The sequence below is a fragment of the Crotalus tigris genome, unplaced genomic scaffold (genome assembly GCF_016545835.1).
Source record: "Crotalus tigris isolate CLP2741 ecotype Arizona unplaced genomic scaffold, ASM1654583v1 scf7180000024424.1579004, whole genome shotgun sequence".
NCBI lineage: Eukaryota > Metazoa > Chordata > Lepidosauria > Squamata > Viperidae > Crotalus > Crotalus tigris.
This window is the reverse complement of record NW_024100591.1, coordinates 536627-563779: the sequence shown is the minus strand read 5'-3', so window position 1 is coordinate 563779 and position 27153 is coordinate 536627. Positions and strand designations below refer to the sequence as shown.

The following is a 27153-nucleotide window of genomic DNA, read 5'->3' as shown; positions in this document are numbered from 1 at the left end:
CCGGCCCTCTCAATTCCTGGCAAATAGATGGGGAAGAAATGGAGGTAGTGACAGATTTTATTTTTCTGGGCTCCAAGATCACCTCAGATGGGGACTGCAGCCAAGAAATTAAAAGACGCTTGCTCCTGGGGAGGAAAGCTATGGCAAATCTAGACAGAATACTAAAAAGCAGAGACATCACCCTGCCAACAAAAGTGCGTATAGTCCAGGCCATGGTTTTCCCAGTTGCAATGTATGGCTGTGAAAGTTGGACCATAAGAAAGGCTGAGCGCCAAAGAATTGAGGCCTTTGAACTATGGTGCTGGAGAAGACTCCTGCGAGTCCCTTGGACTGCAAGGCGTTCAAACCGGTCAGTCCTAGAAGAGATCAACCCCGACTGTTCTTTAGAAGGCCAGATCCTGAAGTTGAAACTCAAAATACTTTGGCCACCTAATGAGAAGGAAGGACTCACTGGAGAAGGGCCTAATGCTGGGAAAGATTGAGGGCAATAGAAGAAAGGGACGACAGAGAATGAGATGGATGGATGGAGTCACTGAAGCAGTAGGTGTGAACTTAAATGGACTCCAGAAAATGGTAGAGGACAGGAAGACCTGGAGGAACATTGTCCATGGGGTCACGATGGGTTGGACACGACTTCGCAATTAACAACAACAACAACAATTTTGAAATTAAAAATTTAAGCTACTGGTGATTTTAGAAATTGAAAGATGCTTTCCAAAAATGGAAATTGGTGAATAGCAATGCTTTATTTTCTTTTTCTCTTGGATCTTACAGGACTTGTTTCATCATTTTGAGATATTTAATTTTTTTTTTCTTTTTTCTCCTGTAGCAAGTCTCAGATGAGGCTGTTAGGGGAATCTTGAAAAGAGGCAAAGAAATCCAACAAAGCAATATCAAACCGTTTTAACTAGAAAACATACCACAGCACAGCCTGGACAAGAGTTTCCATTTTCACAGGACCTCTGCCTGGAGTGCATGCCTCCACCACAGTTTGCACTACATTTATTCCAAGGGCCCCACGAAGACCAGAAGATTGGTAATGGGCATGGACTGTTTTCATTGCAGAATCTGAATGCAAATAAAAATGGGAAGGACAATAGAAGCAGACACAATCAGTGTTCTAGATCTCTCCATGCACAAGGAAAAGTTAGAAATGATTGCTCAGATCTATTTATACCATCAAGAAGACAAAAAAATTTCCTGAAGCTAACTTCAGTCTGAGTACAAACGCAACAGCACAAAAAGATACGGAACACATAGGTTACCATATTTAAACCACTGAAATCAGCAAATCTTAAACTAATTTTGGCTAATCTGCCAGGTTTCATGTGTTTCCTTCAGGATTTCTGGATATTAGAAACTAGATGTACATATACATAATAAAAAACTGAAAATATATTTTATTACCGGTACTATACCATTTTTATTCATTCATTGCCTGGATATAAAATAGAGCAGTGGTTCTCAATCTGTGATCCACAGACCCTGGGGCTTGAAGAAATGTTATAATTTAAATCTTGAGTTAAGTTTTGATGGTCCGTGGCCACGGTCCATGGCCACAAAAGGTATTTAAAAGGAGTCCGTGGTGAAGAAAAGGTTGAGAACCACTGGAATAGACTAAATGTATTTCAGAAACAGGCAGTTTTACAAATGTTTACTGGATGCTGAATCATGGTAATTAGACTTCTTTTCTTGTTGGTTCAAAATAATTTGCTGCTTATTCAAATAGCTTTTTCAGTCTCAGCAAGTTAATTAGGGGGACACCATATAGGTCCCCAAGAGTGGTTTCATCTCTCATCTAATCTGGTTAGGCTCATTAGGTGAATAGCAGAGAGTTGTTGGGGTGTAAATGTTCCAGCATCCCAGCAACTCTCTGCCTACTTGCCTAACAAGCCTACCCAAATTGGGTGAGAAATGAAACCACTCTTGAGGACATATATGGAATCCCCCTAACCAACTTCCTCAGACTATAGAAGCTACTTGGATAACCAGTGACACATTTCAAACTAACAAGAAGAGAAGCCCACTTGCCACCGCTCAACTTCCAGACCACTCTACCTGGATGACTGAAAATCTTCATCAATGTTTTACAAATGTTTATTGCCAGAGCTGCAAATTAGCTTAATATTAAACCCGTAAGGAATCTGTACAGAATGTAGAATACCAGCTTCTTGGAATTAAATTGGCCTAAATAGCAACTAAGCTACAATACTAGAAGAAAGCTATCTTTTAATATTGGTTAGAAAGCAATATGTTGGGTATAATTGAGCTCAGTCTGTCATTACCTTTTGAACCAACCATGAAATAACATTTTGTTTACAGATAAACTTGACGTTGTTTACTAAGATTTATTTCCAAGAAAGTTTTTATTCTTTAATTCTGTGCACCTACCTCTGCATAAACAGGGATTATTTCCAGAGGACCACAATTTTATTCTGCCTTCCTATGCATTCAAAAATAATCTGAAACCACATATATATTTACCCAATCTCTTTTTTGTTTCTTTTAATTATACAAATAAACACTTTGCAAAAACTATTAAAAAGCTATTGGCAAAGTTATTTTTCTTTCTAAAATGTAAAAAAAACAAAATAATATTCAACTGGGTCAAACAACAGTGTCTATTATTACCCCAATGTTTTTGATTGTTGCAAAATAATACATTCTAATTCAATTTAATTTCAGTACTTAGTTGCTTAATAGAAATAGATCATTAAGTTCAAGGAAATTAGTAAAGCAAAAAAAGAAAACCATTGTTTTCATTAGTCACAAGTTAACTCAAAAAGAAGTCCAGAATGATGGAGTACATGATTTTACATTTTGAATTCCTAAAGATGCTTATGCTGACTATCTCCAATTAAGAAAATAATATATGGGTCTTGTAAATCTGCATTTTCAGGGATTACTGACAAATATTTTAAAATCTTGGGATTTCAGCAACATACTATGTAGGAAAAACACAAAAGCCATATCCTGGTTTTAACCATAATGCTGTTATGCGCTCTCTGCAATTGTTACATATTCTCTTTATTTTGGACTAGGCCACTCCCAGATCCAAAACATATACAAACTCGTTTAATATCATTTTCATGGTTCATTATATCGTTATAAGAAATGGTTTGCCATCTCCCCACAAGTGGTGACAGCCTACATTGAAAACAGCTTCAGGAACATGCAATGCAGGCAATGTATCTTTTTAAAAAAACAGCTGCCATTTTTATGGCAATTCCCAGATATTATCTTTTTGAATATTTATTACTAAAAGCGTATAGACCAAGGTTATGCAACAAAATACCACATTATAATATTACTTTCGCCTAAGAACTGTCTTGGTCAGACTTTGGGTCAGCCAGGCCTACCTCCAATAAGGTATAAGTTGTGGGTGTCTCCAACACTGGAGGTTTTTAAGAAGAGATTGGGCAACCATTTGTCTGAAATAGTGTAGGGTTTCCTGCCTGAGCAAGAGATTGGACAAGAAGACCTCCAAGATCCCTTCCAACTCTGTTATTCTGTTATTCTATCCACTCTCAAGCTCCATGCCTCCGTTTACACATTCAACATCCTATAACAAGCATGTTGACTCCTTCATAGGCTGGGTGTTTCGGGAGGTGAGGGTTCTGGAGGATTTGAGAAGGTGGACAACTTTTAGAGAGTATTCCAGTCCCAATGCCCCTATTTACAACATTTATAAGCCATTCCTCACACATATCTGTTTGGACTGGCAACCTTAATTTATTACTGGAGGGAAACATCCCTGTTCCTTAAACATTAAGTGGCCTTAGGATGGCTACTGTGCTCTGTTTAAAGGTATATTATGCCACAGTGGAATCAGCCGTAGACTTTGCCTTTCAGAATCAGCAATGTTCACAACTTAACACTGATGCGTATGCTTTCCAGTATGAGTTTGATTTTAATTAATCACAATTCTAAAGTTTAGTATATATCTAGCCTTCATTTCCACTCTGAGTTCTGTAAGACAGAGTACAACCTAGGAACAAATTAATAAAAAGAGAAATTTAAAAAAACACAGTAAAAATTAAATCACATAAAACAAAATGAAATGACTGAAAACAATAACAACAGTAAAAGACAATTGTAAAATCATTTAGAAAAAGCTTGGGAGAATAATGTAATTTCTATTAGTATTTAAGAAGTAAAAATAAAAAAATGGATGCTAAGTAAGAGTCCTGGGATAGTCCTATTGACAGTTGCCAGCTCCCCAGCCTCCTTGGTAGGGGCCACCAGTGGGAGGCTTCTGAGCAATATCACCCCAAATGGGCAGGTTTAGACTGGAAAAAGCAACTGTGAAGGGTATTGTACCACATAGCGTCCCCCTCTTTCCAAAGAAAACACAGAGCTCTGGCTTAAACTTTGACAGAAGTTTAAGGATGGGGATCATCTCTCACCGCTCCTCTCTGCTTTGTCCGACACAGACCCTGCCTCCGTATCGCGGAGCAGGGTTGCTGCATGACCTCTGACGGACCTGAAAGCCAATCCCACAGGAAGTGCTGCAGGGGGCCCAGGACGACCATGGGGTCCAAGCTCCATTCCTGACAGAAGGGAGGGGAAAGGAGGAGAGATAAAACATGGCAACTGGGTTAATGTTTTTGTTCAGTCCTATGATAAGTTCAACCCCACTGGCTATGAAGTACCAGCAGGTATGCAGAGCTGACTAGGTTGATTAAAAACATATTAATAGAATTAAATACTCCCAATGGCAAAATTTATAATTTATAAGAATAATTCAAAAATAGTAATTTCATTGTGAACAGATTTATGCTTAGGTAAATTATAACACAAATAAGTTTAGATTTTATAAACCCAATTCCTCATACATTCCTCAACGTTCATAAATTTACATTCTTGCTGTAATTTTTCATGTTTGGTATTGCAGAAAAAGAAGAGGGAGAACAAGGTTGAAAGGGGAGGATTAAAGTTAGCCTGGCTTTGGAAGTTTGATTTCTCAACAATTACTTGTTTTAAGTAACAAAGCTTAATAAGCAGTGACACGGTAATATGTATATCCATTTGAACGGCTAGAATAGGTTATGAACTTTTTAAAAGCTAATGATAAAAACTATAAAAATTGCTACCTAAAAATCAAAACATTGTTATTTCAGAAACTTAACACTCCATACAGATGAACAGTGGACATTTGTTTACACATATTTGAATGGATATTTTAAAAGATTCAGATAATATCTCTAAGGACTTGCATTGGTTAAAATAGCAAACCACGGTTAAACATAAATTATAGGTTCTGCGGTCCATTTTTTTTTTTTTGCTACCACTGCTTTTATTTATCTTATTGACGTTTTTATTAATGTTTCACTTTAGGTAATTTTTACATTCCATGTATCTTTATGAATGGTGGGCTAACATAGAAACAAATAGAATATATGTATACTTGAATCTTCTAAATACCCTTTGCAAATGTGATTTTTCAATAAAGTTTTAAAAAAGGCAATAGTTTCCCCATAATGTGTGTTAATATTAAGGCCCAGCCAATGAAGTGAAGAATCACTCTAATAACTTGCAATTATTTCTTTGAGAAAGATTCAGGTTATACTGCCTATTTTTCAAACAGACATATGGTTTTCTTAATCCCAATAGGAAATACATTTCAGGAACAAACTTCTATCCTATCCAAGAAAATATCACAAAGTAGAACCAGACACGGTTTTTCTATCATCCCAACATTCCTGTTTTCTCTATCTTAGAAAATGAGGTCAATTTTTTTTTAAAGTTTGCTCTGAAGTCTTTTTCACAAAATATGTTCTTTCTTGGATTCCTGAAAGTTTATGTGGGAAACAGATATAACTGAAGAGCTTGGAAACGAAAAAGTAGCTGGTAGTTCACCTGTTGTAGCAGGAATATTAGAATCAAAACTCCACCTTTGTCTACACTTTCCTAATTTGTTCTCTCATTCTCTCTTGGGAGCATGACTTTAGATCAGTGGTATTTTATTCCTCTTTCATTGGAGGGCAAGAAATTTTTGAAAATTACTTTTTCCCCTTGTAACTAAGTCCTGTTTTTTTAGCAAGTTGGAAAAAAACTGAACATCAAAAAATGCTTTGATAAAACAAAACAAAAAAAATGGGTAAATGCTTACTATGTCCAGAATGATATAGGAAAAACACAAACAAAACCATCAAATCAAAATAATACACAAAATCTAAAACTATTAGCTAGTTGTGTGTCCTCATGTCAACATAATCACATTAAATAATTCAACCATTTTGTCAAACATATGTTGAGACAAATATTTGGAATAACAGTCAGAATATAAAGTTTAATATGTTCAGACTTCTTTTTTTGAAGATTCAGATACATTCAATTCTCAATAAGGTTTTTATTATCACAGTGACATTTTCAATAGAAATCTTAGATTAGTTATTACAACCTCTCCTTTAAATATTTTAATGAAAGAATCGCAAGGCATACAAAGCCAGCTAAAATGGGAAATTGTAGACCTGTGGAGAATGTAAGATTATAATATGGCTGTATTTTTAATAGTCATTAAATGTTAACACTAAATAAATTTTTCATCTATTTCCTACAGATAATCATATGGTATTCTACATTTAACTGATCAACAGTGCTGGCAATAATTAAATTATTACACTACGTATCTTATGTCTCTTGCAGAGAAAATGATGCTCCACATGGTGGAGTTGTAACAGCTGTATAAACTGCTTTTCAAATTAAAAAAAAAAACCAGGGAGGATCTAGAAGATCTAATCAAACTTTTTTGATTTTTTTTAAATCATGTGTCATCCTGGAGTGAGAGAAGACAGATATTCATATCCCAAGTGAGTCACAAATTCAGTGGGAGATTTTGAGAAATCTTTTCAGCACCAGGTTCTGTTCAGAAAATCAGAATAATTATCCATCACACTATTTTCATAAGCACAAAATACACCTTTGCATATTATGTGTCTAAGTAACTAATAAAGTTCTATTACTTCATTTAATAATATTATTCCAAATGCTAATGTTCTCTAGCAAAGAGATGGAAAATCATTCCTTCCCAGTGAGATTCAATTTGAGTCTGCCCTTATATCAGTCAAAAGAAAACTGGCTGAACAGATTCTGCAGAGAAACTAATCTAGATTAAAATATGTGGAAACATTCTCCACAAGAACCATCCATATTGTGAAGGAGTTTTCCATGTCTCTACTAGCTAATTTTGTCACAAGTATTTATAGCATCCTAAAGAAAGATGAATTAAACTCCTTCAAGTGTGACAGCTTAGACTGCCAAAGCACCCAAGGCAGCATATGAAGTGTATTTGTCTTGCTATAACAATACTAAACATATCTTTCACCAATAACTACCTGAAAGGTGCACAGGCATAAGAAGAGAGGTGTAAATGCACACTTGTGGATGCATGCATTTATGTATTTTTTTTATGCATTGATATGCATGCCTTCATCTCTATTATGTACCATTTAATCAGCTGATAACATACACATGACAGGAACACATAATATTAGAAGAATAGCTTGAGTGTACCCACTAGCCATTGTACAGTTTCAGGTAACTTCAGAAAATTAAATCTGATTCTCTGTGACCCAAGCGAACAGAAGGGATATGTTTAAACTGCTGCTTCAGTACTAAAACACCTTACCAGTAACACTGAAAAATGCAGACCACCTTTCTTTTTCATTAATAACCTCACACCATTCTTCAGTATAACACCGATATCCATTACTCGCTCAAGGAGATAATCCTAGATTTTGAAGCTTCAAATTTCATGTCTTTCATGTTTCTGTTTTTTAAACACTAGCTCATGACCTTTGTTTTAATACTGAGATAGTGCTAGAACTCGTATAGTTAATGGAGCTAATACCATATTTTCCAACAAAGACATTGGAACTAGTTCAAATCTTGAAGTGAGAAGGGTTAAGTGGGCAAGTACCGGGACATGGACTATTTAAATCTACGGACTTTTAAACATGATAGCTTACGTTTGCTGTGATTAAAACAGCAAAGCTTTGATCTAACATATGCTAGTTTAATAGGATTTGGATTTAATGAAGAAAGCCTACTGAAAAAGATAGCCATACCGAGACATTGGTGGCACAGGAGAAATAATGAATTGAGAAGATGGAGGATGGTTCAACTGGTAGGTTGTGACCAACTTTAAGAGGTAGTGCTCATCTCAGTTTATTAAGCCAAAGAGCCAGTGTTGTCCGGAAACATTTCCATGGTCATGTAGCCAGCATGACATCATGCCACAACACAGAGCGTGTGGTAAAATATGGAATGCTATTACTTTCCCGCAAACTTGTGGTACCTATTTATCTACTTGCATTTGCATGCTTTCAAATTGATAGGTTGGCAGAAGCTGAGACAAGTGACAGGAGCTCACCCTGTTTCACGGCTTTCAGGTCTTGAATTGCTGAGCTATAGACCTTTAATGGTCTAAGACTTAGCATCTTAACCACTGAGCCACTAAGTCCCTGTAGTTATGAGTAAATCAAGATAAATTAATCAAATGCAATTGTGGGCTAAAGTCAACATAACCACAAAGCCTCTGAACAAAATATCTTATACACCTTGCCAAGATCGAAATGCCTTTTTGTGTTGGGATAATAATTGTTTAATTTGGGATGGGACTACTGCCCTAATGGAGCCCATTAACCTTTTCCCCTGTCATTATTTTTCCTATGGAAAATGTCCCTGTCTCAGATGATGATGGTTCCAAATAGTATAGAAAATAATTCTGTAGCCAAGCACAACTGGGAAGCCAGAGTTTGGGGCATGAGTCCCATTGCCAACGTCTCACATAGCACAGCCTCAAAAATATTTTTTTAGAGTGCTAAAAAAGCTACCACCATTTAATGGCCTGTTTTTATATGGCAGCTCATTTATTTGCATGAAACCATTTGGAAGTATCAATAGTACAATGGCCAAACTCTCCAGTGTTAACAAGCCAGGAGTAAGGTGTAAATTGTCTGCCGTATGACCATCCCACTGGTCTGGAACAGCCTTTAAAACCATATTTTTCTCCTCCAAATTCTCCACTCACTAAGAACGCTGCCTTTAAGTAGGTGAGATTGGAAATTCTGATCCAGAGTGGTGATGGAGAACAAAGTCAGGTATTGTATTTATTCCAGAGTAAGTATCTCATCTTAAATGTGCAAAACTTAGAAAACATTTTAATAGCTATTGCAAAGTTACTGGGATATACTTACATGACATGGGAAAAAGGCCACTTGGTAACAAGATGCGATATTACATAAGAAAAGCAGATACGCCTAATTTCTATTTTTTAATGTACTGATTAATTTCCATGAGAGGCAGATTTGGTTCAGAGGCAGTGTTCAAGGGTTCAAATTCCCAATACTCTACCAACTCTACTGCTTTGCTATAATAAGTATTTAGTAGCCTTGCATAGTTTTTTGTAGACTGCCTTTCTCAGGTTTAAGGTCTATAAACATGTTGGATCACGATAGAATGTAGTGGGAATTCATAATTTGATGAAAGGAACAGTTCCATCCTTCTGGTAACCCGAGACAAAAACATTCTGAAGTACCTTGAGCAATTTGCAATCTCTATCCTGGCTCCTTCACAGTCACGTCCACCACATCGTGGCTGTGGGTTGTTACACATCCGTGATCTGCACATGCAGGAACCTGTACTATCTCCATCTGTGTGTTCACATGGTTGCCATGGAGACCAGGTCCCCAACTGCCCATGCACCATCAGATTTTTCACCTAATTAAAAGAAAAAAAATCAATATGGTAAGTCTACAAAGTACATAAGTTGTATAAGAGCAAACGTGGTAAAGCCAGGAAGCCTTGAATCATTCCTCTGACTCTTCAGACAATACCACACTTCGGTGCATTCTTAACTCATGCAAACAACCAGACATAGTCAGAAAACAAATCAAGAACATCCATTATTCTTCACAATGTATAATACAGTCAATGCATCTTATGAAGATAGAACCAACTTTCTAGCATTATAGTTTATGGTGGATTAAAGAACCCTGTGCAAATTTTGATAGATAGTTCTGAACTTGTCTAAGTTAAAAATATAGTGATAACAATCTTCATTTTTTTCCATATTTACAGTCCTTTATGTCTGCTGTATCAAACTGACCATTGCTTCTATGACTCCCAAAACGCGCCCCTGCGGGATATTGCTTTCATCTTTCCCCAGTACAAAGGAAGACAGGGAAATCCTCCATGGGCTCCTTTCTCTTTTATCCATTTATCTTCTCACTACATACAACAATGATTTCCCCAGAAAGCACAGATGGTGATCAGGACAAACTGTTTGTTGCACTCCTAATCAAATTCACCCTGTAACCAGTCTGTTTTTTAATTCTTTACAGACTTTTGGTGTAAGGATAAAAAGAGAAAGCAGTAATAAAGAAAACACAGGTTACAAAGGAAAACCATAAGGTCTAGAGACTCCTCTATGAAAAAACTGGTGAATTCAGGTAAAGTATTTGTAGAAGAAAAATCATGTCTGGAAGTCATAACTGCAGCAAAGAAATGCCTTACAGCAAAAACAACTACCTTTCTTGAAAACAAGAGGGACATAATCCTATAGCAGCTGCTACTGATTTTTGTCAAGGCCAGAGAAATACTCTCCCCGCTTCATAAAAGCATCAAAATACGGAGTCTCTTTTGGAGGCAAATAGTTACAAAACAAGGATTGCAAATCATAATTTATCTCCTATTTCCTCACTTCTTTACTTGGTCATTGCTAAGCTCTCTCCTGGCACTTCCTCTGAGCCTCCATCTTGCATCTAAAGACTACAAGGTATAACATGGAAGTAATTTAGATCTGTCATTATATTCATCACACTGTAGTTAGAAGGACTTTAAACATCTGTTCCAAAGCTTTGTTTTTCATCACACAGTAATTCAGCAGCCTGCAAACAATAAGTAAGAAGACTGAATGGTCTTCCCTGCTGTATTCTAGCTACTGTTCAGCTGGCCTCCTTGCTTAAAAATATTACATATTCATGCAGGATGGAAAGAGTTGTGTAAAGTTAACAAATACCCATTCTTTTCAACTTGTGCAGCTCAAGAAGGTGTACAATGTACTGTATACTCAGTCTCTGCCACTCCTGGCTAATTAAATTAAATTAGCCAGGTTGGCACTGGCCCTATGGTGATAGGAGGAAACTAATATCTCTTTAAGTGAGGGATCTGTTATACAATCTTTATTGTAAAAGTCTTCTGGGAATTTAGAATATGTTATTAATTGTATGCATGAGCCCACTCATGCCTTAGTCACTTCCTGCTTGGAATACCGCAACATGCTGTACATGGGATTACTCTTGAAGACAGTCTGGAAGCTGTACCTGGTCCAGAATGCAGTATCACATGGTTCACCCAAAGTATAACACTTGGCAGGGCAAGCTACTACATATGCACAAGGAGCAAACCCCACACTCACTAGGAATGATAATGTTACTTAGTCAGGTAATGAAATAACTACAGGCAAACAACCAAGCTCAAAGAGCACCAAGGACTCCATAGAGGCAAGGTTCAAGTTATAGGACAGAAATGAAGAAGAGAAACAGAGATTATCTATTTGAAAGCAAGAAATTTCAGGATTGATTCAGACAACAATTTAGCTTTGAGGTCTGAATATCTTCAAAAGTACATTTTTGTCCTACAATTTTGGTCTTCAAAAAATAACTCTTTTTTTTTTGTATTCCACCATCAACTAAGACAGGGAGGGAAACCTTTTAATGGATCAGGCCACATTTATAGAGAGGATCAGAATCATAGTTGAGTAGACATTTATGGAACTGTGAAGGACATGTTGGGACACACATGTCGGAAGGTGAATTTTCTGTTTCTTGGTTTTGGTAAAGGAAGCTTGAACATTTTCTTTGTTGAAGGTTAGATAATATTAAATTATTTCTTATTTTCTCCTTCTCCCTTCAGGAATACTACATTTTGTCATTGTTGAGTTGCCTAATAATAAAGAGGGAATTTTATCATAGTGAATCAATCTAGGAAAGGGGGAAAAAACTGTGTATGTTCTCAATATATCCTTAAAATCCTAACATGTTCTCAATCTGAAGGCAAGCATTTCACAACAGAAAATATATTCAAGAGAACCACAATTGCAATGCATCATTCTTGCAATATTCATTACAATACCCAGCCCACTCCTTCAACCCGTTTATATAAATTTTTATATAATGATGGCCTATGGGATTTTCCAGTACGCAAGGGATTATAGTATAATTTATGATGCATGCTTACTTAACACACATGGTCAAAAAATACACAAGGTAGTAGATTGCAAAGGAGCAATTTTAAATACATGCAATATGGTTTTAGGATGAGAGAATTGTATCTAATATGCAGTTTGATCCTAGAAAGAAAAGTGAAATAAGAAAAATGCTCTTTTCTAATCACCTGAACTTACCAGGAAGGTCTTCAACTAACCCTAGAACACCGACCCAACCTTAGAAGCAAATAAATAAACAACCAGCAGTTTCTTAATTGTGGCAGGCTTCTTTCCTCCATTCTTTTAGGGAATATCTAGTCTAATACCCCTGAAATGTCTGAAGTCACCTTCAGTCATTTTCCCAGGGATTCAAATTAAACTGGGGATTCAAATTAAACTGCCTTAAGGGAGATTGCATTGACGTTGCATCTACTGTTAGCTTAAAGATGTTTTAAAATCTGTACTGAAGGGCATATGTGCTAGCTGGGAGTCTTTTGCCTCCCTTTACTAGCCTCTAGTCAAATATTCTGCATATGGCTCCCATCACATCTTAGCAAAATGGGTCGCTATACAGTAAAGTAGGGAATTAGATTACTGCATCATCTAGGGTTCTCTTTTTTTTTTTGACCACCCTTCCTTATAGCAATGTTAAGTAATTTTCCACCTGCTGCTGGTTAAAGAGATGGCCACATATGGTGCAAATCAGTGCTGTTCAATTAAGTCTTAATCCACTTTGAAACAATCCATGATGACTGCCAGTTGATGTGTTAATGGCTGCTCAAGGTGCCTTTGCAAGTGCTGTCTTGGGTATGTAATGCAGAGGAGAAGCAAGGGGAGTTACATTAAGGGAGCTCTAATTGGATGGAGCACTCCATCTTGTATCACTGAATTCCTCCTTCCCGTGATTACCTTATGTAGCTTTCCCTAACCTTTCTGCTGGAAGAACGAACGTCTGCAGCTCTCACCTTCCTTCTCCATGTTGTAAGTGAGAAGAGTAAAACAGCTGCAAATCCATTCAGTACTCACGGGGTGGCAATGCACTGATTCATTAGGCCTTAGAAATGGGAACATCTCAGAGTCCTATTTCCAACTCATATCTTGTCTCTGTGGCATCAGAAACACAGTTTTTGTATTGTCCTGGGCATTATGGTAAACAAATAGCTACTGTACTCTACATCTTCACAGGCAATTATGAGTTTGGTCTAGTGGTTAGGAGACTATGAGTTCTAGTCCCACCTTGGGATGAAAAATTGGCTGGGTGATTTTGAGCCAGTCACTCTCTCTCAGCCCAACTCATATCATGGAGTTGTTGTGGGGGAAAATAGGAAGAGGAAATAGTATTGTCATCATCCTGAGTTGTTTATAAACAATAAGAAAGTCAGGATAAAAATCAAATAAAAACAAATTAAATTCATACTTTGCTTCAAGCCCGTTTTCATTAGCATGATGAAAGCAGCATCATGGTGCAAGCTCTGCCCTTTTAGGGCTGCAATGTCATGATGCATGTAGAAAAGAGGTGAGGCCATGATGCTGCTTGCGCTTAAGTCATAAAAGTGGCTGGTTTTTAGTTTCACATATTGTCTTATCCAGTCGGTCACCATCCATTGTGGCAAAGCAGAATCACTTGAATCAAGCCTTTTGAATGTCCATCTTAGAGATTCCCATTTCTAAGATATGATGCAGCTGTTAGTAGTCGTGCTTTAAAATCCAAACTTTACTCTTCCCATCCCTTGTGTCATTTCTAAAATCCAAATGATTCACAACAGGCTATTTTCGGGGACCATAGAAGACTGATTAAAAAAGGAGGGGGCTTCCCACCGGGCTAGGGCAGACATTGTGTTTCAAGGAAAGAATTAACACCTCATACACCTAGCAACAGACAGAGGCATTAAACTGTGACAAGATAACAACACCTGGCAGTCAATAAACATTATATCCCAAGAACAGCAGGAGAAGGCTATAAGTAGACAATACTTTCAAACCATATGAGAAACTAAGCAAGAAGGAATGACTAATGCTATATGGGGAGAGGGAGTGGGGTGGAAAGGAGTAACCAAGGTTATTAAGGACAGGAAAAATCCTAGCACTGCAACTTTAAATACAAGTTGGCAAGCTGCACAAAATATCCCTCTACAATTTAGCTATCAATCACCCCTGCATAATGGGAACATAACAACAGTAACAATAAGGACTCATTGAAGTTGAGGAAAAGGCTGTGCAAATCTTAGTGCTAAGGTTTGCTATAATGTCTAGGTCTACACCATAACCAAATGGGATGCACTTAGGTTTTCCCACATCAGTCCTCATGCAGATGAATGGAAAATATTGAAATTCTAGTAGTCACCTAACCCATGTGTCATGGATGCCACAATGCTGCAGCAATTTCATGAAGACTGGTTCAAAGCAAAATGTCATACATTTTTTTATATTCCTGATTTTAGATTTTTACTTACAGGGCACTCGGTAATATTTTGACTCCAGAGGCTCATATTGGAGCTGTCTTCAATGGTTGTGCATCGCTTTTGCTTTTTATCCCAGCCGCAATACGGGTCCCTTGCGCTCAGACACTCTCTAGTGGGAAAAGAGAAAGAGATTCATTGACCGGAAGCTCTAAAACAAGTTAACATACACACCTTCTTATGCAACAGCTGTCAAGTGTGCCAAATCGCAGCAGCAGAAACAAATTTATTTTAGAACAAAGGTTGATTTGCAAGGAAGGTTTCAAAAATGGCCAAATTAGCAGGCTAATTAAAGCCACTATTTTTCCCCAATAAAAACAAACAAAACCCCCTAGGTTTTTCACTGTTACTTCAAACCAAAAGGATAATAAAGAACTGCTTTGCCAATCTAATCAAAGAATATCTTGCTGTAAATAATAACATGAGAAATCTAATTTCCTACAAAATAAATATATTTTGGAAAAATAACTTGTAATGGTTACAGAAACATAAGGAGCAGGAATAAACCAATAGAAAATTATCAGATTTTAAAAAAAATACAATAGTAGCATTTATAATATAACATATAAGCAGTACATAATTAATCTCTATTAAATTAAAAAAGTGGTACTTAATGATATATTCATTATGTAAACATGGAGGTCCATTTTTAGCCATCTTTATTAAAGAAAATAACTGGTTAAAATTCAGTAAAAGTCACAGGTCAAACTAGATCTTATTTAGGAGAGCAATGCCAGTACACTTTCAGCTTGGAATGTATCATTTCTGACTATGGTTAATATGTTGTGGAATTTTTTAAATTGAATCCAGATGCTGCTAAAGAAGACTTTCCATCTACCTTAAAAGCAATAAATTTGAAGCTGGTATTTAGAGCCCCTTCTAAATACATCGTTGGCTAATATCAATTCATGCTTGCTTTATCCATTTATATAAGTAATCTAGAGTAGTCAAAGCAGATCACCTTAGAGTACAAACAGGATTACACAGTAGACACAGTGGCTGGTTTTTTTTAAAAAAAGAAAAATGATTAAGGGTTCTGTCATCTTCCTATCATTTAACAAGCAGATCTGGAAGGGGCTTAATAAATATTCATCAATAAAAAAGACTCAGGTTCTTCTTATTTTTAGTTCTATTGGTGGTAGAAAGTAATTTTGTTCTGTTCCTCCTCAAGTACTTGTGAAGAAGACACAACACAAATAAATAAAAAAAACTGAGATTCCTTTAATCTTAAGGATAAAGAGCTTCCAACTTTCTGAACAGGCGGAAGTGACTTAATTTTCACACTTATAGCTCAGGAAGTAGAATAGCATAGAATAGAATAGAATAGAATAGAATAGAATAGAATAGAATAGAATAGAATTCTTTATTGGCCAAGAGTGATTGGAAGGAATTTGTCTCCAGGGCATAAGGTCTTAGTATACATATAAACAACAATACACAGGCAATTAAAAAGTTCTGCCTCAGTGGTTTTTGTTTGTTTGATCTGTAATAATTAAATCAGCACATTCAGTTCTAATCCATAGACTGCCAAAAGATTTTGCCATTAACTATCAGTAGTGTGGAATGGAGTAGGGGAAGAATAATCAAGATACAACTTAGGAAATAAAATGAAAAATCGAATTTTTCCAAGTGTAGACTTTGGTATGATAAGTTAATCATTCACATACAGTCATGCACATTCAGGAATATCCCCTAACCCATGAAGTGGCACTAGAAATGACACAACCTGTCTCTACAGCACAGTGCAATCTATACAGTGCTATCAATGCACAGTTAGTGCAAAGTGATGCATATGAAAGCAAGTATCAGATTCCCTTCAATTGTCAGATTAAGGATTTTCTTTTATGAGTCTTCACTTTATTCTTCCTATTCAAAAGGGATCCCTACTTTGTAATTTAGGCACACTCTCTTGGCAGTTTTAAATAAAGACTGAGAGCAAAAAGAAGCAATACTCTACTTTATTGCCCTTGAGAAGCTCTGTGGCAAAACAAAACACAGTAATGGAAAAACTAAGGAGAAATGGTCCTTCTGTGGCAGCTCAGTCCAATCATACCTACCAAGGATAAATGACTATGTAGGAAAAGCTCTGGGCTTGTCAACTCAAGTAAATACGTGTGGACTTTGTTTTTTGGTAGACTTTAATATGGCAAGCTAGGTCAGCCCATATTGATCTAATCCACAGTACAGAGTAAATTAGCACAGAATAAGGGGGAAATTAGTTGCCTAGAGTCACTGACTAGACAAATCAGACAAAGAGAAGAAGCATAACCAAATGTGGCTCCTGAAGATAAGGGGGGGGGGGAATTAGTAGAGAAATAATAAATTTCACTCAAAAACTCCAGCATCATAGAGAAAATCTATGTGATTGCAAAGAGTCACCACAAAATTTGAAGGCACATATTGAAGGAATTTTATACAATCCATTAAACAGACATGTTCATTGAACATCCAAGGGATGGCAATACATTTTTTAAAAAACGAGTGGGTAGTAATTAAAAATTAGGAAAGAAGAAAAAGCACATCTGAAAAAATTTCAAATCTCAAAGCAAAATCAAGGATTCCCAAGCATACCATTTCATATTACTTGTTTCTCCTTGGAAGCTACAAGGAAGAGAAGATCAGAATAACTCTTTACAGTTCTTTTATGGGGCCAGCAACTGTATCTTTAAAAAATACAATTGTCTTAATGTGAAGAAGCAGATTAAACTTGGCTGAATGGTAAAGCAGAAATATCCCACAAAGGTGTCTGAAAATCGAAATGTTTAAGTTTCTAATTTATCATTTAAAATCCCAGACTTTTAAAAAAACACTTAAACAAGCATCATAAAAGAGGCATTCCACATCCTTTTCACAGAGACATTCCTGACATAATAAAATAAAATAAAATATTTCTTTGAAAATAAAATTAATGTGCTTTTAAGTGAATTGACTTATTTATTGTGGGCAGTGTCCCAATAAGTGAAAATGTTATAAAACAATGAATTTAAGCAACTCAGTCTTGCTTCCTAAGAACAGATGAAACATGAGAATTACATCAAGACTTTATTTATTTAAAATATCTGTATGGCTACCCATCTTATAGCAAAACTCTGGGTGACTCACAGTACCCCCCACAAAACAATACAATCCCATAAAACAAAGACGCAAGCACTTCAGCCATCCTCCTGGAATGTTCCCCAAAACAAGCTCAAACATGCTCATTCTAACCCAGTACTTGGGAAGACCCAGCTCTTTATGACCTTTGGAAAAGTGAAAACAGTGGGGATATATTGGATCGCTAGGGGAAGGGTCTTCCCCAGAGCTACAGAAAAGGCATACTTCCTAAGCCACCGAAATGGTAATATTTAAGGGAAGGGACCTTGAACATGCCCACTTTGATCTGGTGGGTGAGCAGATACCCTCAGGAGAGGCAATCCTGGCCCCATAACATGTAGAGATTTAAAGGTGATAATCAACACTTTGAATTGCACCTGAGCAGAAGCTGGGAGGAGAACCAATGATGTAAAATTAAATCATCACTCAGCATTGAAACAATGTTTTTGGGACATCTCAGTATTCTAGCAACCACTAACTTTATGCAAGCTATAGTAATTCTAGTATATACCAATTATCTTTACTTGGGGCTCATAAAAGATTTATTTAGGGCTCCAGCTTTTCAGATGAATGTTAATTTCCTTTTACAAAGTGGCCCTTTAAACCAGGGGTGTCAAACTGCTGGCCCATGGGCCAGTTGCATCATATGGAGGCCACACCCACCCAAGCTCCGGCAATGAAAAAAAAGTCACGATACATCGTGACACGAGTTTGACACCTGTGCTTTAAACTGATCAGATTCCATTCTCCTTACTTAAAGCTCCTCAGGAAATAACATAGTTTGGTCATTCTTTGGTTACCCTAAAGCAATTCAGAAATGCATTTTTATACAGGAAATCACAAGATGTGCACATGTGTGCAATACTTTCTACTTGGTCTCCATAAGATTTTACAGAATGAGATATAACTTCTTAGATTTAATGTCTACATTGCTGTTATTTGGTGTAGTGGTTCAGGTGCTCCCCTAGAAACCAGGAGACTGTGAGTTATAGTCCTGCCTTAGGCATGGAAGCTAGCTGGGTGACTTTGGGCCAGTCACTCTCTCTCACCCAAACCCAACCCACCATACAGGATTATTATTGTGGGGAAATAGGAAGAGGAAGGAGTATTAGGTACCGTATGTTTGCCACCTTGAGTTACTTATAAAGTAATAAAGGTGGATTAAAAAGTTAATAAACAAAAAAAAACATGTAGGTCTACCAAACTTTCAAAATCTACCCTCAAACTTCCCTGGTTTTTAAGAATGAAAACTGAAAAAGACAAGAGGACCGTCCTTTGCTACCCAGAGAATAAATTCAAAGAGTTACCTGTCCTTGGATTGTGGGCATTAAACTAATATATATATAATAAACAGTACACTGTTGACATTTAATGTTATATGGATGGGAGGGGATGTTTTGCTTTGGTGTTAGGTTGTTGTTGGGTGTTTTTTTTTCTTTTTTTTTTCTGTATGCTACCCAGAGACACTGGCTGTTTGAGTTTGGCAGCTTATAAACCTTATAAATAAATGAATATTTTTAATACACACACAGAGCTGCAAGAAGAATAAGCAATAAGCAAAGGGGAAACATTTATCACCCCCTTTAGAAGCATAAAGTCTAGAATCCAGAATTACCACTCATATGGAGAAGTTATAAACTACAGGAGGGAGGCCTGCAATTGGCAACTTGTAAACCATGAACTCCTTCCAATACAACGGCTGAAGAATTATAGTAGAGCTTTCCACTGCTGTGAGTAGAAAACAAATCAACATAGTGTTGAAAGCCTTAAACTAGCTTTAACTATTTAAAATTGTTTTAAGAAAGGATGTCACAATCCTCTTTGCCCCATGCATGCGGATAACTGACATTTTTCCTTGCTCTATCAACTGCAACCCTCTCTTTGAAATGCAGGGTATGACCCATTGTACCTTTGATCACCCATTGCCCCAACAGCTTCTCTTGTGATACAAAACAGCAACTTCAAGGGATAATGTGTAGGAAGGAAAATTAACATCTCTCCAATTCCAAGTCTCAGTGTTTCTTAATCTGCTTGCGGGTCTTAACATTTTTTTTTTTAAAAAGCCTACAAATTACTGTATTCACACAATCAGCAAGATGAGTAGCATATAAATTTAATAATAAATAAATATAAATGTGCAACAATGATAAGTGCCTTAATTATGGCTTTTTCAAAAATCATTTTTCAAATGATTATAATGCATCACAAAGTCCATTTTTAAGATGTTCCCAAACTTTCAGATACTAAACAATCCAAGCAGATTTATAGCATGAAATTCCCTTTTCTTTTTTTTCTAGCACAATTCAATATACAAGTTACTCCTCCATGCATGCCTATTTTGATGGAAGTCCTTTTTCACAGCCCATCAACATTTGAAACAGACTTGTGCTGGGCATGAAAAATCTCTGAAGATGGGGCTGCTCAAACGTTCTGGAAATCCTTACCAAGAAGGTCCATCTAGCATAATTTCTGATGTGAGAAGCTTTGCTGGATCAGACCAATGGTTCACTCTGTCTAGCCATCCAACATCTCAAGAGATGTTTGACAACCATTCATGAGCAGACAGATTTCAACCTTTTAAGCAGACCTGTTAATATACTGGGTTTTTTTTTTGTTTTTTTAATTGGTATTTTCTCCAGCAGCATCTGGACGAATGTGGGAAGAATCCAGAGAAAGAAATATTTTAGGAGATATTAAAAAGGCAGAAACTTCTCTCTCCCATAGTCACCTAGTTAGTTTTCATACCTAAGGCAGAACTAAAATTCACAATCTCCTGGTTTCTAGCCTGGTGCCTTAACCACCAGACCAAAATAGCTTCATATTTTCTCTATTTTTGAAATCAAAAATGGTATTTTCAAGGATTTAAATTTAAATTATTATTAAAAAAGAAGGTAAGGATAATATGAGTGGGACTGTAACTATGGAGAGCTAACTGTGTCTAAAGTGTGGAAGAGAGAGAAGCAAAACAGAAAAAAAGAGAAGCCTTCCTTTTATTTTCACCATAATAACTAACGCTTCCTCCCCATGGCAACTACAAGAAAAGCTGCTAACCTGGCAGAAGGATGCAGGGGTTCATTAGAACAGCTTACAGATAAGGGCATTTCACCAGATTTATTGCAGAAGATGTTCGAAGTATTTGGCAAAAAGATGACTGCAACAGTAAAAACAGAAATGGAAAATGGATTTGCAGGGATAAAAAAAAGATGTCAAAGAAGAAGTTAAGAAGACTGAAGTAGGGCAATTGATTGGAGACTTAAAACAAATTACTGACAAAATGGAAGTTTTTGAAAGTAAGATAGAAGTTATAAAGAGTGAAACGGAGAAAGATTTGGATGACATGGTACACTGGAACTGAGAGGAAAAGAATTTTGTTTAAGGTTTAGACTTTAGAGCAATTCCAGAACATGGAGAAAATATTAGACAAAAGATAGTTAAGTCTCTAATTTGTTTTGACTGGGAGAAAAATGACACTGGCACCAAGATTGACAAGGTTTATAGGATTAATATACATTTTGCAAAATTAAGGAAGTTCCACGGGATGTTCTTGTGCACTTAGTCATGTAGAAGACCAGAGATCAGGTTTTGCAGCAGTGTTTTAATACTAGGTTGAGAATTGATAATATAGATGAAATTGTACTTAGAGAAATTTTAATTAGAACACTACGTAAGAAAAAAAGAGCATTTTTTTTCTTGACAGTCAAACAAACAAAAGAAATGTCCATTTAGATGGGACTCTATGCAGATTTAGACTGAACTCTATGCAGAAAGCAAGAAATTGTTTGGAAAAATTTAAAGGAAGCACAAATGAAAGTAACAATGATAGATGAGACCAAATAAATGCCACAACAGGCATAATAAGACACTGAAAATGATTCCATGTTGGCTGCTATAGGTATTCCTTTTTTCTAAAATCCTGGTTTTCACTGTGGGTTATATATGCTTAAAGTGGAATATAAATAAATTTGGAACTTTTGTGTAAAGATGAAAAAAAAAACCATACTTGAGATTTCCAGCGTTGATTTTAAGATAGAACAAATTATAGTAATGTGATGTAAGTTTAGAGAAGAGGTTAAATATAATTTAACTTATAACTGCTATAAAGAATATCAGAAGCCACTGCTTTGTATTTTCCTTCCTTCGTTCTTTCCCTACTGTGTAATATTTTGCATCTGTTTTTATCCTTTTTTAAAAAATTTTAATAAACATTATATTTAAAAGAGTTTTTTCCTCTTGTATGTTGTTGCTTTAAATGCATATTTGTTACTATTAATATAATGTGATAAAAAGACAAAAAAAGAGGTGAATGACTAGTTTTTAGTATTCCAGTAATTTTTAACATGCAGAAAATATATAAATATGAAGTACCCCACCTGGAGTCTGAAAATAGAATTTTACATTTAAAAAGATCATAAAATCTAGTTTTAGTTTTTGTCCTCTAATCTGCAATACTTGCACATGCAGCTGTATGTATATGACAATATCAGAAGATGTTGATCTTTTAGGCCAGATTGCCTACAAAATACAGCATAAATTGACACAGACTGCCCAAAAATACATTGTGAACATTAAAACAGGTATACCAAGGAAATGGCCTACTCTAGCTTCTCTTTCCAAAAATAACATAAAACAAAAGATCTTAAATGTAATAATGAAGAACCAGAGCAAAATCAGTTCCTATGATAAGATTTTTGTGGAATAGCTGAAAATATTTGACAACTGTTTAGATCACCAAAAGACATATTAAACTAGCTTGCACCAACCTGATACTTCTTGATACATTGGGGACATTCTGGAAGTTGCAGTGCCATTTTTAAAAAAAAAAAAAAAAATCTTGAAAACGCCAGACTGGCGTAGCTGATGTTAAAAATGAAATGCTTCTTAACTGGAAAAAAAACCCTTTACCTTGGGGAAGTTAAGTTCAGAGTGAAATCATGAAGACTTTAAAATATTAATTGAGCCTTAAGACTTGCATCTGTAACCAATGATCTTACAGCATTCATTACTCACTGAACAAAATTGTCTTTGGTGGGTGTAAGAAACTCTTACAATACTTTCTTAAGCCTCAAGACTATAAAATACAGCAGACATTCAGGATATCAACAGTCCAGCCACTGTTCCCTTTTCAAAATTCAACTTAGTTTGAGCTTATCTTGCCTATACCCAATGTAGCAGCCCCCAGGACAATAATTTATCTGGATTTATCTGGTCTACCCTCTGCTGGATTACTAGAAAACTGCTGCTGTAGGCATCCAGGCTGGAAGTGGTATTAGCTACATAATAAAGGGAGGAGGAAGCACACAAGCCAAGGAAGTGTACAGGGAGGCCTCAACCTACAACCGTTTGTTTAGCAACAATTAGAAAATAACAACAGCACTGAAAAAAGTGACTTATTATTGGCCTTTGCACTTATGACTGTTGCAGCATCCCAGGGTCACATAATCGCCATTTGTGATGTTTGCAGCAAACTCAATGGGGGAAGCCAGAGTTGCTTAACGGTTGTGTCATAACTTAACACTAGTGATTTGCTTAAAAGTCATGTCAAAAAAGATAGTAAAATCAGGTGCAACTCACTTAACAACTGCCTTGCTTAGCAATGAAAATTCTGGCCCCAGTTGGGTCGTTAAATTGAGGACTACCTGTACATATAATAATTGGATAGGAAATCTGGATGTGGAATAGGTTACTGCTTGAAGTGGTTTCTGTCTCTTCTTCAGAGGCTGGGTAAGCATCTCTTGGGGATGGTGTCAGGAATCTTGGAGTGTGCGGGGAGTTGTACTTGATAGATTGGGAAGGATAGATTCCAAGTCCATGATGTTATGACTTACAGAGGTAGTTGATTATCCAGCCCAAAACTCAATTATGAAAAATGCCTTATTGTTTTAGTTAAGTATGCAACATGGCCCCAAGAAAGGAGCTTATTTCTATATCTATGCAAAACTCAAGACTGCATCTTTAATGGAAGTCCCCAAATCTAGATGTATTTTAGTAGATAGCCATTAATAGAAGTTGATGTTGTTCAGTTCGTAGAGGAAAGGATATTTCCTCACACTCTTTACAGAAAGTAAAGGCAGCAATAAAATGCATTTGTCATTTATAAAAAGTCCAGCTTCTGAGTTTCTGCAAATATCGTAATATCCTTCTGCAGCAGCTGCAGAAGGTATGTTTTCCATCACTTCACACCATGCCTCTAACAAAAAAGAAGAAATGAATGAATTCTCCACTTCTCCGTGCCTCTTTCTTTGCATCGTACAATGGAGAAGGAAAAGGGCAAACAAGAGTATCTTGTTTATTTCCTAAAGAAAACTGTGACACTATTTGTGTTTGTTTAAGTGTCAAAGAGCAATTTTTGTGACTGACAGATCTGAGGAAGATGAAGGCCTATGCAGAGTCCCTGGGTGAGCAGTGAGAATGCTGTTGATGTATTATGTATATTTTGCAAATATCCACACACATGCACACGGCGTTTGCTTCTAGTTTGCTTGAGGCTGAAATGTGCAGAATTGTTAAGGAACTTAAGAGTTCATGTTGGGAAAGTAAAAAAATGTTTTTAAAGGGGGAAAAGAAGCAACCTGTTGGCGAGGGACCCAGAGAAGAAATTATACAATCCAGATTTTGAAATGAGTGTCAGAAAGAAAGTTGGAAAAAACATCCCTTGATTTTGTTTAGTCTGGTAGTCCTCTATTTACAACCAGAATTGATCCCAAAATTTCTGTTGCTAAGCCAGGCAGTTGTTAAATGAGTTTTGCCCTATTCTGTCCCTTGCTTGCCACAGTTGTTAAGTGAATCACTGTACTTGTTAAGTTAGTAACATGATTGTTAAGTGAATCTGGCTTGCCCAATGACTTTGCTTCTCAGAAGATTGCAAAAGGTAATCACATGACCCTGGGACATTGCAATTGTCATAAATACATGGCCAGTTGCCAAGTAGCCGAATTTTGATCATGTGACCATGGAGATGCTGTGTGAAAAATCGTCATTAAGTCACCATTTACAGTGCCGTTGTAACTTTGAATGATCACTAAATGAATGGTTATAAGCCAAGGACTACATGTAGAACAGGGAATAGATAGGAACCTGGTCACGTTTCAGGTTCTGCTGTTGCACCCTACAATAATAAACTCATATTCCTGGAATTTTGGAGTACGTTTCTTGACCTGGCCTATCTTCAAGGCTTGACAATAGTATATCAGATAACCATCCCTTGACTGATAGATTTAAGTGCCACTCTGATACTGAGCAAAGGCCCCACTTAATCCAGAATTTTGTTTCCATCTTGACTGGTCAGATATTAATGGCAAGCATAAGCAGAGGAGGGTCACATAGACTAATTTGATTATAAATTTTGCTGGGAAACTTAGACATTTATAAAGCAAACCTTTTTCCACCCCTTCCAACCAAGATTAATGAAGGAGGAGAGGGAAAAAGAAAAACCATGAGTAGAGAAAAAGAGGAAGTAAATAGAAACTAAAAACAAGTAAAAGGGGAAAGATTTATACGATCTGAAGAAAAACCAGAATATATATGGAAAAAATAGAATCAAGTCTGTCAACGTAAATGTAACTAATTGCTACCAGTAAAAATACTCAGAATTTGGTGGGAGAAATAAACTAAAATAAGGACTGTAACAGGATTGATAATAAGGCAATCTAAATGAATGGAAAGAAAAGAAATGTATTAATATGATGATTATTTTTTTAAGAATATTGGAAAAAATATATACTAAATTGTCAGTTATTAAAACAATAAGAATTGTATTAATGCAATGTTTGCAAAAAAGGATGTTTTTTAGGGAAAGAGGAAAGTAAACAAAATTAATATATGAAATACAGACTATAGAAATTAATTGTTAAGGACTGTTTTTACAAATGTAACCCAGACACCACACTGTTTACCAACTATTGAATGACTTATGTTTGTGTAAAAAACTAATAAAAATTATAATCAAAAAAAAAAAAAAAGAAGAAGAAGAAGCTAAAAACAAGTGACACCTTCACACAAGAGTTCTGCTTCAGTTCAAAAGCAGCTCTGGTCAGCTCTGGTGACCATGGAGATGCTGTAAGTGTGAAAAATGGTGATTAAGTCACTATTTACAGTGCCACTGTAACTTAATAAAGTCAAAATAAAATGTGAATAGTTTGTGACTAAACTTGCATCTCAAATATTCAAAAGCTGAGCCAATTTCACTTACTACGGTTTTGTGGATGATCCACTAACCCATTCAGATGGATTATGACTTATGGCCTCATTCTGGCTTTATTTATGCACACACATACACATATATATGAAAAATGTATATACCGTAATATGAAGTAAGGACATGATGGAGCTAGCATTCAGCTCAGTGGTGGGATTCAAATATGTGAATAACCGGTTCTCTGTTTGGATGCTGCTTCCAGAAGTCCATTCTGGGCCTGGGCAACAAAAAATTAGCTACCGGTTCTGCCGAACTGGCTGAATCCCACCATTGATTCAGCTGTTAACTCTGTAAGAATCTCTTATGAAGAAAAGATACCAAAGTTTGACTATATTTAGTTGGCTTAATGTTTTTATACATTGCAGTGCATTTGATAAAGTAGACCACAACCCACTACTTCATAAGATAGAAAAATGTGGGTTAGACAGCATCACCACCAGATGGATTCGTAGCTGGCTGACTGGCTGTACTCAGCGTGTGGTCCTCAATGGAACTGCATCTACATGGAGGGAAGTATGTAGTGGGATGCCCCAGGACTCTGTTCTAGGCCCAGTGCTCTTCAACATCTTCATCAACGATTTGGATGAGGGGATAGATGGGGAACTCATCAAATTTGCAGACAACACCAAGCTGGCAGGAATAGCCAACACTCCAGAAGACAGGCTTAAGATGCAGGAGGATCTTGACAGACTTGAACATTGGGCACTATTTAACAAAATGAAATTCATGGTGAAAAAAGTAAGGTTCTACATTTAGGCAAAAAAAACCCCAAATGCACAGGTACAGTATAGGTGATACCTTGCTCAACAGTAGTAACTGTGAGAGGGATCCTGGAGTCCTAGTGGACAATCACTTAAATGTGAGCCAGCAATATGCTGCAGCTGCCAAAAAAGTCAATACAGTGCTAAGCTGCATTAACAAAGGGATAGAATCAAGATCACATGAAGTGTTAATACCACTTTACAATGCCTTGGTATGGCCACACTTGGAATACTGCATCCAGTTTTGATCACCACGGTGTAAAAAAGATGTTTAGACTCTAGAAAGAGTACAGAGAAGAGCAACAAAGATGATTAGGAGACAGGAGGCTAAAACATATAAAGAACGGTTGCTAGAACTGGGTATATCTAGTTTAATGAAGAGAAGGACTAGGGGTGACATGATAGCAGTCTTCCAATATCTCAAGGATTGCCACA

General features: G+C 36.5%; 1 protein-coding gene across 17 annotated transcripts in view; it reads right to left on the bottom strand.

The window, feature by feature from the left end:
• The window catches only part of SEMA5B (semaphorin 5B), a 543893-nt gene that overhangs the window by 32348 nt on the left and 484392 nt on the right, over positions 1 to 27153 (bottom strand). For 16 of the 17 annotated variants that reach the window (XM_039330065.1, XM_039330082.1, XM_039330076.1 and 13 more), the window contains 4 exons: positions 14665 to 14782; positions 9542 to 9723; positions 4407 to 4550; positions 921 to 1068 (listed from right to left, as the gene is read on the bottom strand). In XM_039330065.1, the coding sequence (XP_039185999.1) occupies positions 921 to 1068; positions 4407 to 4550; positions 9542 to 9723; positions 14665 to 14782 (592 nt within the window). The remainder of the gene's footprint in view (positions 1 to 920; positions 1069 to 4406; positions 4551 to 9541; positions 9724 to 14664; positions 14783 to 27153) is intronic. The other variant, XM_039330083.1, reaches the window with a different exon arrangement.